This window comes from Cryptomeria japonica, chromosome 1 (assembly GCF_030272615.1).
Source record: "Cryptomeria japonica chromosome 1, Sugi_1.0, whole genome shotgun sequence".
NCBI classification, from domain to species: domain Eukaryota; kingdom Viridiplantae; phylum Streptophyta; class Pinopsida; order Cupressales; family Cupressaceae; genus Cryptomeria; species Cryptomeria japonica.
Window position 1 is genome coordinate 197580471 of NC_081405.1, and position 14827 is coordinate 197595297.

The following is a 14827-nucleotide window of genomic DNA, read 5'->3' on the forward strand; positions in this document are numbered from 1 at the left end:
ATGTCTAAAATGATTAAGGAGAACAAAATGGTAACTGTAAATTTTTGAAAACCTCCCATTAACCGAGACATACTCCTACCTTATAAGATCCTAATTATTCTATAAATGTAAATAAATATTTGATTTAAGAAAATTGCAATAAAATTAAAAAATAAATAATAAACACATCCCTTACGCATCCTAAATTATAGTGGTAATATACATACTAATTTCCCCATTACAATGAGACCCTGATCCTAAATTATAACGGTAATATACATACTAATTTCCCCATTACAATGAAACCCTTATCAAAATTCCAATGATGGTTCTCTCTCTACATTGTATTTAGAAAAGCCCTATTCCAATGATGGTCATCTCTCTACATTGTATTTAGAAAAACCATGTAGAGAGAGAACCATCATTTGGAATTTTGATCATTTTATCCATCCGACAAATATCTATTTTGGAAGTCTCCAGAAAACCCTAAATGTGAATATAAGTCTCGCTCAAAACCCTTTGATTCTTTCAGTTCTAAAACCCTAGTCGCTGCAAATTTAACAGTGGTCTGAAGTGTTCAAGTCATGGCAATCATGGCTTCTCGCCTTCAACGTGCGGTTTCACTTGCAAGGGTCTTTTCCACTGCTTCATCAGCCTTTACGACACACTCATCTTCGCCTGCTTTAGTGGAAAAAATAGCAGGGTCTACACTTTTTTATCGATCATCTGTGCTGCCATTTCGTTTCCAGGGTTCTCGTTTCTTCAGTAATTTGGACTTCGGATCGCTCGACGAAAGCAATTCATTCACTACTATTACACCTGACGGAAAGAAACGCAGCACACTGTTTGAAGGAACTGATTATAATCATTGGCTCGTCACTATGGAGTTTCCCGACCCCCAGCCTACCAAAGAAGAAAAGATAGCTTGCTTTGAAAAAACTCTCGCTAATGTCGTTGGCAGGTAAGTGATTCGAGCCCTTAATCGTTGCTACAGGATTCTAGGATTTAAGCCAAATTTGCGTGGTTGAAGGTTTTTGTGCGCTGTATGGGCCACATTTTCTTTCCTTTTCTTTTCTTTTTTGTGGTTAAACAGCGTTAAGTTTTATTTCCTAGAGGGATTAAAGCGGATTTACACGATGTCAAATGCTTTATATTCTGGGGGTATTGCATGTTGATTGGTATTGATTGTTTTGGAGTATGGTTGGGGCTTCAAAACCGAAAATTTGGCTGAAGATCTATTTTCGTTTCAAAACAGGGCTTGGTGCTGATTTTGTATGTGTTGAGGCAGAAATATTTGTATGGTATGTTCATCTTCTTTATAAAAGGGTCTCATATCGATTATCGAAGGGTTAAATCGTTGTACAATATTTAGAACCCGTCTGCTTGAAACTATTGATCATCCTTAAGGGTTTAAGCTTGATTTGATGAGGGAGAATCCGTATCAACTGCTCGTCATTCTTTTCACAAAGGTTTTAATACATTTTTTAATTTTAAAGATAAATTTTTTCAACGGTATATTTTTCAATGCCATTGAATAAATAGGTTGTCATGTGCGAAGGTTTAAGCCAAAACCAATGATCTCAAACGTTTTTGCAACTGTACGGGTTATCTTTCTTTAGGAAGTGCTTCTGGGGTTGAGTTCTTTAGGTTTTAATCCAAATGTTACGACAATATCCAGAAGGGTGTGGTTTAAGATATTCTAACTTTTGAGGGTTTCAATTGTGCCCTCTCACTATGTTTACACGCTGCCAGTAGCATTATGGGTTGACAGTACAGGTCATGTGGAAGGGAGTCATAGATATATATAACAGTCTCTGTTATGTGTGCAAAATAGTCATGTGATCTGCCATATTTCAAAAGAAAATGTAGAATGCCAACTAAATTGTATGCATGTGAAGCCATAGGAAGTAGAAAACAATTTTGCAGTTGGAAAGAAATCAACTTCATTTCTAAACACGGTTTTGAAATAAGGTTCTTTCTTGGAACTAAACTTTGGCCTATTGACTGGTTTGGGCCATCTGTTGACCTAAAGAATAATATTTTGGTGAATTTGCAAATTTGGAAAGTAGTTATTTTCCAGAGGGCAGCTACTCCTACATGCCTAATATCACAACTACTAGTGTTTCTAATAACAGACAATTTAGAATGCTTGATAACATTATAGATATAAATCAATGCTTGAAGAAGTCAAAATTAATTGTAGACAATTTCAAATTCAAGTTGATGCTTTGGTCTATAAAATGGGCTATCTCTTGACCTAAAGAATCAAGTTTTTCGTGAATTATTGCATATTGTGTGCTGGATCACATGACAGATACAAAGTGCTTGATCATATTACAAATATTGATTTTGAGTTTCTAGAATATTCGGATAGGGTTTCAGGGGTGGTAAAACCATAGTTGCGCAACATATAATGAATTAAATACAGGATTGAAAACCCAGCTTATTGATAATTTATTGTTAGTTGTCAAATGAAAAATGTTTATAGATAAATAAATGGCTTAGGGTAGGGCCTCTTTTGGCTGTTTAGCTTATTTTGGCGAGCTGTCACTACTCTTCTTTTCAAGGAGTTATCTATGAAGTTAGTTGCCACATGATGATATTTTAACTTTTCTGTTTATTTTGAGAAGAAATCATTTAATATTTAAATATTGATTTGTGTAATTTAAATTTTTTTTTTTTTTTTTAGCATAGATCACAATTTGTGCTGGTAAACTTGCGGAGGGAAAAACTGGAGAAAAATGTTGAAAAGGAGGGAAAGAAATTTGCAGAGCCATGCGACATTTTTATTGATATGCATTTGCTACTTATTTCTAGCCCCTCCTTTTCCCTACATTCTATTTTCAGTTCCTAAATGGTATCTGCTCCTTCCAAATCATCATTTTCCCATAATGCAAAGTTTGCACGGGAACACTCCCACTGCTTGAATGTAAGTAGAAAATGCACGTAAGTAGTTGCATAGGGACATAGGATTATAGAATTATGTGTGGAAAATGCACATAAGTAGTTGCATAGGGACATGGGATTATAGAATTATATGTAAGTTGTCAGTTCTGATCTTGGTTTGGGTCATGATAAATATAAATATAAATATTAGAAGATGTTCATGTCAAAATAATGGTGCAAGTTCAACAAACAGGTTTCAAATGTTCAATGGGTCTTCAAAAATATCATCACCATTGATGTTAGATGTATGAAGATTGGAAAACTATAAATAGTTTTGTTAGTACACATACTAAAAGTGTGATCGTTGTCAATCTGCTCAATGTAGTTTTTTGGGAAGTGGAAGCATCTAAATCATCATGTATTATATCACACAACCTTAGGTTCCCTTATTTGCAAACGTGTTCATTATAAAGGAGGTGCAAGTTGGAATGCTGTTATACTAAGTACCCTTTGTTGAGTGCAATTGGATGAGTTTTTGTCTTATAATTTCACAGAACATACTTGTAATAAAAATTTGATTGGAAGAGGGTTTAGGTGATGGAATGGGTGGCCAAGGAAGGACTACCAACAATTTGATAATTAGAATGTACAAAAATCTTGAATTTAATCATTACTATATACTACATATTAGAATAACGGACTACATATTAGAATGACGGAAGAGGTAACATTTTTGGTAACTTCAAAATATCAACATGGGCAATTCTTGTTGGCACAAAAAGATTATAAGCTCTATGGTATCATGGAATCAGTGTGTAGGCAAGAAGATGTATTAGGGTGTATATTTTGCCTTACCAATTGAAAGATTCCTGGTTCTCATACGATGCTCAGAATATACAAAACTTGATCTGACTAAGGAAATTTTCCCAAAAGACATGAATGCTATTTCATACTAGTTATTCAGTTCATTGAAAGACAGAATTCAAAACAAATTTTAGACATGACTTTTTATTGAAGCTTAACTGTAGTCTTTACATATAGTTCAAAAGGCCTTCATAGCTTCCCTTAAGAGCCATGATGCTTCGTATGTTCAGATGCAATCAATATTCTAGCAGGTTGTGCTTATGCTACTGGAGCGATAATGGAACTCATGTGTGGCCTGCCTGGAACGGTTGCAACTGATCGATTCTCCTTGTTGCTGTAGCCTTGCCACCAAGCCCGAAGTGAGGAATTATTAAGACCTTTTACAGTGCCTGTCTGATTGTATTGCCAATCTGCTGCAGGATTTCAGTCTTGCCTTGTCATGAGACAAAAGGTAAAGTTTGGTGAAGTCGTTGACTACAGCAAAGACTCCCCATCGCTATCTTCCTTTGATTTAGGTAATCTGTCACCAAACTACCAATCTTCTGGAATCACCAACAATCTGATTGATGGATCTGATCGTCCAGAACCAGTGTGCATCAAAGCTGTCAATTTGTCTTCCAAGCATATCCCAACCATCGACCTCAACACCTAAATAGCTGGCTGTGCTGGTTTATTGGAAAACCGACCCCAAGTCTGCTTGGAAACACAAATAAATAAAATATAAAACTAAGCTTAAGCAAAGTGAGCCAAAGGGACCCGACATTGTGAAATTTATAATAATTTCATTTATTAAAATTTCACTTATTAAGACAATAAAAATGAAAGAAACAAAGATAAGGGGTGTTGGCAAACACTGCTGATTGGGCCAGCTGGCCCTACTTCGTTGGGTACATCACACCGATTGTGAATAATAGTGTGCATTTATTTGTAGAAATTTTTCATAGGATCTTGTTCTTACACATTTATGCAAGTGTTCATCTTTCACATTTACGATCTTGCTCATCATCAATATGATCCTTTATTCGAACATGGATAAGCATTGTTTGGGTTAGATGTATGATGGTGGTGATGAAACTAGGAAAACATTTCATATGATCCCACCAAATGTCATATATGATTAAGATATTTGATACTTCCTTAGTGTTGGATTGTTTCCATTAATTGTTAGTCCCACCTATCTATAGGCGGAGACTAATGTTTTCGTCTCTTTTACATTTTAAATTAATTTTTCTTTCGAAATTGTATCAAACATTTATGGTATAGTTTATCATCATTCATTTATTAATATATTTTTTTCTTTAAAATAAAAAGCAATGACCGATCAAAGGAAAATTTATTCCGGAAACATCTCACCCTAAAAGTCAGATATTTTTGCATTTATTTGCATGCTGGAATCTGGATTTCAATTCCTTACGCCGTGAAATTATCAGAAAATTTTCTGAATGGTTGAAACAGTCCTTGTCTCACGCCTGTTAGGAATAGATGGTTGAAATAGTCCTCGTCTCATGCCTGTTAGGAATAGATTGAAGCAGCTGCAGGAGATTAGTTTTGGTTCGTCTCATTGTAAATCTTTTATGGTAAGTTTTGAAGTATTGGAATTTATCACGTGACTCTGCTCGTGTCATTTTCTGAAGATTGACCTACCAAAATAAAGCTTGCAGGTATACATATATGCAAAATGTGGATGCATTGACAATGCATGTGAACTGTTTGATAGAATGGCTCAAAGAGAGATGCAGGATATGCACAAACAGATATGTTGAACGCTCTCCATCTCTGCCTCTGATGGCGGTGTGGTTATCAAAAAGCTCACATTACTATAATAGCGCACGCATTGAGCATAGCAAACAAATGCCTCCAGAAAACACAACAAAACCAGCAGACACATGAGAGAAGACATCATAGAACCTGCCCTCCCATACAGAGTAAACTCATCAGGCCGGCTCTCCACTCCCAGCAGTAATCCCACAACAGAGCAGAGCGTTATGGCAGTCGAGGCCAAAAGTGTCAACGCTATTATGCTATCCCTGATCGTTTGCACTGCCAGAACTCCATTTTTCATCCTTTACTACAAAATTATGGCAAATTAGACTTGAAGTCCTCTAAAATTTTAAGAAATTCTCTACAATTTTGCAATGAAATTGGCAATACAAAGCATTCACCTTCATAATGGTGTGCACCTATAGCCGCCTGCTGATGTGATTGACGCCAATTACTGTGGCTTTGGGATGGTGGGTGGTCCTGTAAACCAGATAAACATGGTATAAACCCATCAAGATCACTCCTGCGGGTACCAGAGTCGCATCCAAATATTTTTTCGGTATACCCATTTGTTAACTGCAGGGGAAGGAACAGAGCACCCAGCACCAAGCACTAGGCATATATGGATACAGGGCACTGGAAATCTGCTGGGGTGAGGGATGCTCTGTAGCAGAATTAAATGTCATAACACGTTGAAGCTTGCATGCATTTTTCATCCGCCATGTACGCCTGTGGGGTGGAATTTGGAGTGCCACGACCATATCTCGTCTTGGAAACCTCCCAGTAGCTTTAGATGTTAACCTAGATTGTTGCAAATTTGCATGAATGGCCAAGTTTAAGTAGTGATTGAGCAAGATTTTCATGACTGGAATCAAATCCTTTTCTTTTCTGTTTTAAGGCAATTAAATCTGGGCTCTCTCGGAAGTTGTTGAGTCATGAAATTCAAGAGCAAACTGCGCTTTCAACATCTGGAGCAGCACTATGATTGCTTTTCAGATGGGTTTTTTGTGATTTCATTAAATCCGTGCATTATTAGTTGAAGTGAGTTCTGCAATAAAAAATATTTATCAATTTTTCCAATTTAATTTATAATATTATATTTAATAAATAAATATAAAAAATTGATTTTATTCTATTATTCAAGTTAAAATCTAAAATTATATTTTTTGAAATTTATTTGGTATGTTAGTAAATCTTATGTAAAATGTCATTGTCATATATAATCTTGGCAAATTTATTACAAGATTTTGACTTATTATTTATCAAAAGTATACATTGTGTTTGTTGCCTTTGTTTAAATATCCAAAGGACTTCAATTATGTTTATTGTCTTGTTTAAACATTTTTAGTTTAATTTTCACTTAAATGATAGAATTATATTCTAAAATTAATTCAAAGTATATTTTACTTTTGGCTTAACCATTGTACCTCATTTTGGTGCAAGTGCAAGTTTTTAATCCTCCTTTAAAATATTGACCCTACTCGTATGGTCTTTTGATATTATCTTTACATGTTTAAAGCAATAAATTCTGTTTTGTTGTTTGGGAGTCAAAATTATGCCACAATCTAGATAATAGCTTTAGTTTGGTTCTATCTCTTCCTCTTTGTATACATGTCTCTTCCTCTCCCCCTCTCTCCCAATCACAAACATAACATGTGTGTATTGGCAATGGATCCTTATTTCTCTCTATCACTCAATATCACCATGTTGATCTATCTTTCCTTCTCCCTCTTCCTCTATATCTTGCTATCTCTTCTACTTTGTATCTCCCTCTCTATTTTATATCTCCCTCTACCTCTCTCTATATCTATATCTATCTATATATTTTTGTTATCTCTCCATACTACTTCTCCCAACTTTCCCTTAATCTCAGTTTTGTTATCTTGTCCTCTCTCTCCACCCCTATGTCTCTCCCTCAGTCTATTTTTATCTATATATCATGTCTTATCTCTATATTTATATTTCTCTCTCCCTAGATCTCTACATCTCTACCTCTACATATTTATCTCTTTCATCTTTATCTATCCTCATCTCATCTCTTTATCTCTCTCTCTCTCTCTCCTTCTCTCCATATCCTTTTCCTCCATCTCCATCTTTATCTATACCTTTTTTATCTCTATCTCATTACTCTCTCTCTCACACTCATCTCCACTCCATCTCTCCCTCTCTCCTTATTATGAACACAACATAAGCCTAATAATCTTCTCAATCCATCGGTTTTATTTCACTCCTGATTAGATCTTTATAAGTGGATGCATAGTTGATATGAAGATATGATTTCTTCATTAAGACCTTTGTTGCACAAACAACATCGCTTGCTAAATGGCCTACCAATTGACCTCACTTAATACACGAGTATGCAACTAATATACCGAAAAAATCCCTAATTGGCCTTCCCCACCTCTTTGGCGTGCCTATTGCACACCAATTGCAATTGCTAGTTTGAGGCTAATGTCAAATTACTCCATCACTTGTCTTCTTTCACTTTCACTGCTCAAATATTTGTATGTTTGTTTCAACGTCAAAACATAGAATGTAGCAAACAAAAAGACAAATGGCTTGAGGTACTATACAAGCTAAAAACCACCTAACATCAATCAGGAAGCTCCTTATGAAATCTAGACAAGCAATCCGTTTATTATTCTCACAAAAAACAATAACTTGTCAGTTTTTAGCAAATAGGCAGGGACTCCAGCTGTATCACAGCTCTTGTTTGAAATTTCTTTCCAAACTTAATATTTCTAAACCAAAATTCAACAAAATAAATTTCTAAGTGATTGAAGTGAATTATAATAGTTATTTTAAGTAATTTTAATCAATGTTTTGAATAAGCCTTGTGACATGTGATGGCTGGTGATAGACATTTAAAACTCCTTGGCCCTAGACTACGTTGTCATGTTTTGTTGTCAATCTTTTGTGGCTTAAAGTTGAGGGAGTGGAGAGTTCTAGGTGTTCGAAAAATGTGTGGATAGTTCTCTTCAACCAACAAATCAGCAGCTCTATAACTCTTCACATTGTCAATTATAACTTGAACAACATTGCGAGGCTCCACTTCCTTAATGGTTTGCAAGAGGATGTTAGCAATAAAATGCCCATCATTTACTTTCCCTTTTGAATACACAGCATTTGAAAGGATCTTTTTTGTAGTGGACAATGCAATCACATTAATAAAGGGATGATCTTTACACATTTTTACAACCATTGGATATGATGGACGCCTTGGTCTTGTACTATGTTTCTCTAATGAACCATAATGAATTTTCTATAAGCTTGATCTTCTTTTCCAATAAGTTGCCACAGATATCCTAACTTGGGGTTTTGTACCATTTTTAGAGTCTCAACAAACTTAATAATTAAAATAGAACTTTAAAGAAATTTAAATCAAAATTAAATTGTTTTAACAAAATAAATGGTTGAAGTGAATTATAAAAGTTTATATTGTTATAGTTTCGTTTTGAATAAGCCTTGTGACATGTGATGGTTGGTGCTAGACATTTGGAACTCTTTGGCCCTAGACTACATTGTCTTGATCCGTTCTATTTTGTTGTCAATCTTTTGTGGCTTAATCTTAGTGAGTGGATAGTTCTAGGTGTTCAATAAAAGTGTGGATAGCTCTCTTCAACCAACAAATCAGCAGCTATATAATCCTTCACATTGTCAATTATGACTTGAACAACATTGCGAGGCTCCACTTCCTTAATGGTTGTTAGCAATAAAATGACCATCCTTTTCCTTCCTTTTGAATCAATAACATTTGAAAGCATTGTTTCATTAGTGGATAATGCAGTCACATTAAGAAAGGGTTGATAGACACCTTTATAACTATTGGATATGATAGACACCTTTGTCTTGGTCCATGTTTCTCTAATGAACTATAATGAATTTTCTATATGCTTGATCTTCTTTTCCAATTAGGTGCTACACACCTCCTAACTTGGGGTTTGGTACCATTTTTAGAGTCATTAATTTATTATTCCTAATATAGTGCTTGAATAGCATTAAAAGTCAATACATCTTCATGGCGATCTCTTGGATTTCCTTTGGAGCTTACATTTCCTACAACTTCCTTGGTCTTTTGTAATTGGATTTTCTTGAGCTGTGGTTAAAAAGGGGTGCTCCTTTATCACAAGTTGAAGACTAGATGGGGGTGGATATGGATTCATTTCTTGAAATCCTTTTTTTTCCCAACAGAGGATGGTTTGTCATATGATTTGATACTTCATTTGTTTTCTCTTCCTCTTGAATATGTAGTGTTACTTATTTTGTGAAAGATACTAAACTTGCAAAATACTCCTAATATTTAAAATTATAATTTCCAAACCAGTTTTCTAGATTAACATAATAACTGAGAACATACAAATGGCTCAGGAAATTGGTTCGTAAGCATAATCACTCTTTTATTCATGAAATCATTTGGTTTGCAATTTTTGATCAGTCTCATCACAATGTCTCGGATACATCAAACACAGATTTGAAAGTAAAGGAAGCAAATAAATAGAATTGTGTGCAACAAGATTATTGATAGATTTGATGACAGGAAAGCTTGAGTCCTATATATAATCATACAATATAATTGACCATAGCTAGTACTGGTTTTAACTTCTTGAATTTGGAAATGTTCAGTGCAGCAGTGTGGTCTGGAAATTGATACTACTAAATGTATTTTGGAAACCTCAAAATGACTCTTACTCTTTCACGGCAGCCAGGACAATTGTGTGTGATTAGGAATAGAGAAAGTTTGCACCTTGTCGCCAATACCTGCCCAAGCACAACACCGCACTGAAGACCTTCGCCAATCAAAGGAAGTTGCTTGGTCAATAGCCTTCCCGATGGAACAAAATATCCTGTAGTGTATTATTTATTCCACCCTAGATTTCACGATATGGATAAGAGCATCATTATATGGCAATTAATTCATCAAACCTTTAGTTTGCGGCTGCATAAATCTTATAATCCCCTTTAAAAGTCCATATAAATATTTGCCTGCACCATCTGATATACCAAGCTTGTATATCAGGCTCATAAAAGTGTCGGCCCACTTATATTTATCACCTGCAACACTCCTCCAGCCACGATGTCATACTATTATCTTGCCAATATAGTGAAGTGCCGATATCTTCTATAATGAAAGAGTCTCAAGATTATCTTTTCGAAAAGGCAATTCTCCTTTACGAAAGTTTCCCAAATATGAATCGGGGCTACACAAATATTATTCAGAACCAAGGTCTATAATAATGTCTGCCAATACTAGAAATCTATGATATATTATTTATATATCAAATTCATGGCAAATATTATATGAATGTCAGACTTTATGAACTTTTATTTTTCAACATTAGATATAAAGCACCTCAAATTGGCAAATATTACTGCAAACTGCAAGTTTGTCTTCGGAGGAAGACTCCACAAGTTTGGTGCAGCTGTGAACTCTGTCGCGAATCCCCTCCCAAGAAGAGCTAGGTTTTCATCCGAACTTTCGATCAACTTCAAAGGTCTAGTCTCCAGAAACCTTAAAATTACTTATTTCGATCTGGGAAGTATTGGTTGGCAAACCTAAAAATTACTTATTCCGATGGTTGGCAAACTAAACAGCTAAAGTAGGGCAACCTATGTGTTTATAATACCAAGCCATTTGCACAAAACTGCTAGATGGGTTACATTGGGATTTTCTGGAACTCGTTTGGATGTTCAAAATTCATTTCATGATAATTTGGAAGTTATTTGAATGGTCAGAGCTTATGCCATAATAATTTGTATCGCATACTTATGTATAAGGTTCTATATTGAGGTTATGTAGCTCTTATTGATGTCCCTCGGGAGTAGGGGGAGTGCATTTTTTTTGCGGTGGCCAATGCTTTCTCAGGTTTTGGGGATGGCTGTTAAAATAAACATTTGAAAATTAATATTTATATTTAGAATAAAATAATAAAAAAGGCCTAAGTAGCTTGATAAAAAAGCTAAAATTTTAAAAATCTCAAAATTTAAGTATATCTATTAGAATAGGTTTGATGAACTTGTTTTAATTTTGGCTAATCTTTGTAGGTATATTGAGGGCATTGTTTAACTAAAAGTTTAGTTTGAAGCTTCAGTATACTTCCACCAGAAAACAAAGGATACCATTCTCTTCTTGTGGGCAGCTTACCATACTCGAGGAAGTTTGATGTTACTCAACCCCCATCTAGAAGAAGGCTCTTAGCTACTATTTAAGCAAACATTTGATCACCGTTTGTAAGATGAAATTGCACATTTCATTGGCTGTTAGCCCTTTTGTATAACATCATGGCAATATTGACTCTTAATGAGTTGATATTTGGCTTTGTGAATGCATTTGGGTTTCACTTGAAATTGTTAAAGGAATAAGTCTTTCCTATATCTTGTATGAATAAACCGGAATCTTGTGACAAATTATTTTAGTAAGAGTGCTATTAATTTGATTTTTGCTTAAACCTGGAAGGCTACTTTGCCTTGGCAGGCTTGATCTCAATTTCAGCAAGTGGATGGACGGGAAGCCTTCTACCTTTTTTGACTATTTAAAATTTATAGGTGCAGGTATATACCTGAAAGTATGTGAGGGCGATGTTCCGAGGACGTATCAGTTCATTTAAAAGAAGTGGGATGGGAGGTAGATGTACTGCTCCTTTGCCCTTGTGATGTCTGGGGCCAGTGACGGGATGCTGCTTTACTGTTTTTTATTCTTTTCACAAAATTTGGTTGCTGAGACTGGTAGGGATCGAACCTTGCTGTGTGCATTAGGATTGAATTTGTCATTCATTACTATTTTTCATTGCTTACACTTATATAGCCTCAACCTCATGTCCTCTTATTTATTTTTTATTTTTTAAAAACCTCACGTCCTCTTATTACCAACTACTAGTCTTTTTTATTATTTTTCATTTGTATTTGAGGTTTGAACTTCTATCTTTGTGAGTTGTAGCTGTGTTTGTAATTTGAGTCTGGATTGCTCCCACAGAAACAAACTTGCTGTTACACTACTGTAGATGGACACTTAATCTCATTCTACTTCATCATGTTGTACTTCTCTGATCTACTGCTAATTTCTGAAACAATGTAGCTTGGTGATTTTATTTTGGTGATCTCATTCTACTTAATCTCCCAAGATAGTTTCGTCCTTTATAGCAACCGCGAAGAAGAATAAGTTGTGTAAGATAGTTGCAGAATTAAATGTACCTGTTTGTGAATTAATAAAACTATGTACTCTGCATCCCGGTTAAACAAAATTTGAATGAGAGAGTACTATTTCGTTTATGCCATGAAATGGGTCCCTCTCTGATGACTATTTTACCATTATATTTATAAAAAGTTGTATTGTAAGCTAAGCATGGCCACGAAATTTGAGTAATTTTGTTCTATGTTGTATTATATATGTCAAAATCGTTTCACTTAATGCAAACGAGCGTGTTTAGTTTATTTGAGAATAATGAAAGGAAAATTAATCTGATGCAGGCAAAATAAGCTTTTGTTGTAAAAATAATATTGTTTTTGTTTAAATTCTGAGAAATGGCTTAAATTATCTGTATGTCGTGAGGATATTAACAAGATGCCTAGGTAAATTTATTTCACACAAAGAAATGTCAAAATGTAGTAAATCCTCGAAGTGACTTGCCAAAGCAAATTTGAATGGACGGGACTTGTATCTCTTTTTTCCAATGAACCTTAGTGCTTTTCTGTCTGCAGTTTGGAGGAGGCAAAAAAACGAATATATATCATATGTACAACGGTTTACACTGGATTTAAGTGTGAAATGTCGGAAGAGCTTGCACAAGTAATGGAAAGTATGTGGGCTTCTCTGTGCTGCTAGGCACAATCTTAAAATTGTCTTTATTAGATTTTCTATTTATAATCTAGTTTATTTTATTTTAATATATACTCAAGTCAGATTATGTGTAGTGTAAGGTAATATTTTAAATAATCATGTAAGGTTTCATGAAAATATTTATATATTTTTTTGGAGTGTGATCTTTGCACTGCTAGGCGATTTTTGAAATCAAAATATTAGTTCTTGTCCTTTATTTTTAAATTTTGTTTTAGCTGAAGTCACTGGATCACCAGTATAAGTAATTTTTGTTTTCAATACAGAACAATCTGGAGTTACTTGGGTGCTGCCAGATTCATACGCCGATCCCAAAACGAAAACATACGGTGGAAGTGAGTATTTTTGGTTATTTCTCGGAATATTTTGTGAAAATATTTTTTACTGATCAGGATTAAGCATGTTGGTTACTGATTGCCTATCATTGTGATGCAATTCAGCTGGAGATCGATACAACATGGGGGTGCTTACACCAGATCCAAATGCCCATACGTACAATAGGCCAAGTGGAAGGTATAATGATAGACCAATGAACCGAAGAAGGGATTCATTGCCCTTGGAACGTAATAGAAATGTCCCAGGGTACAGCTCGCCACCAAGGCAAGATTATGGAAGAGGACAAGATTACAGCCCTCCACCAAGGCAGGATTATGGAAGAGGTCCAATGCCAACTTCAGATAGAGGACCAATGCCGGGCCAGCAGGATAATGTGACGGGGACACAAGGAAGAGATCCGGTTCAAGGAAATAACTGATTCACGAGATGATTCAGGATATCCTTCAAGGAGAAGGCAAGTTTTGGAAATCAGGGTTACTATGAAAGAGATCGTTTAAGGGAAATCACCGATTCATGAGATTATTCAGGAGATCCTCTGAAGTCTTAAGTTTTGGATAACACAATTTAATTTCTATTCCAATTAGAAATTTGTGTTCAAGTCCATGGGAACTGTTTCGAGTAAAAAGGTGTTGATGGTTACATTAGATTTAGTTGTGTCATTATGTTGGGGAGTAAAATTTTATCTATTTGTCGACTTGAACATTTTACACTAGAATTAGGAGCTGCTTTTTTTTGGTTTGTTTAATATGGACTCAAGGTTATAACGTTTTATGATGTAAATTGTTAAGAACTAATGATGTATTTCCAATTTTTTTTTAACTTCCAAAGCAAGAATGATGCAGGTATACTGTATTTGTCTTGTTTTAGGAAACGATATATAAGTCATATAAAGAGAACACGTGTATTTTAGGAAAAGGGTATTAATGACACATATTTACAGTCTATTAGATTATAACGCATAATGCAGAAATGATTTGAGATGTATACAGATCTGTGCACTTCCAAAACGGGAACGTTGCAGGCAGACTATTAGTTTTTTCGAGGAAATGAGGATAATAATGTAATTTCTATAAAGAAAACGTACATGAACAAGTGAGCATAATATAATTCCTATGAAGAAAACGTATCGGAACAAGGGTATTAACGATACGTTTTAAGCGTTTAAGGTTA

At 34.9% G+C, this 14827-nt stretch overlaps 1 protein-coding gene across 1 annotated transcript; it reads left to right on the forward strand.

Annotated features, from left to right (window-relative positions):
• Positions 1–399: 399 nt before the first annotated feature.
• On the forward strand, positions 400–14476 carry LOC131070130 (multiple organellar RNA editing factor 3, mitochondrial). Its single transcript, XM_058005662.2, has 4 exons — positions 400–940; positions 13186–13283; positions 13588–13656; positions 13762–14476. The coding sequence occupies exons 1-4, from the start codon at positions 564–566 to the stop codon at positions 14073–14075; spliced, it is 858 nt and encodes a 285-aa protein (XP_057861645.1). The 5' UTR covers positions 400–563; the 3' UTR covers positions 14076–14476.
• The last annotated feature ends 351 nt before the right edge of the window (positions 14477–14827 follow it).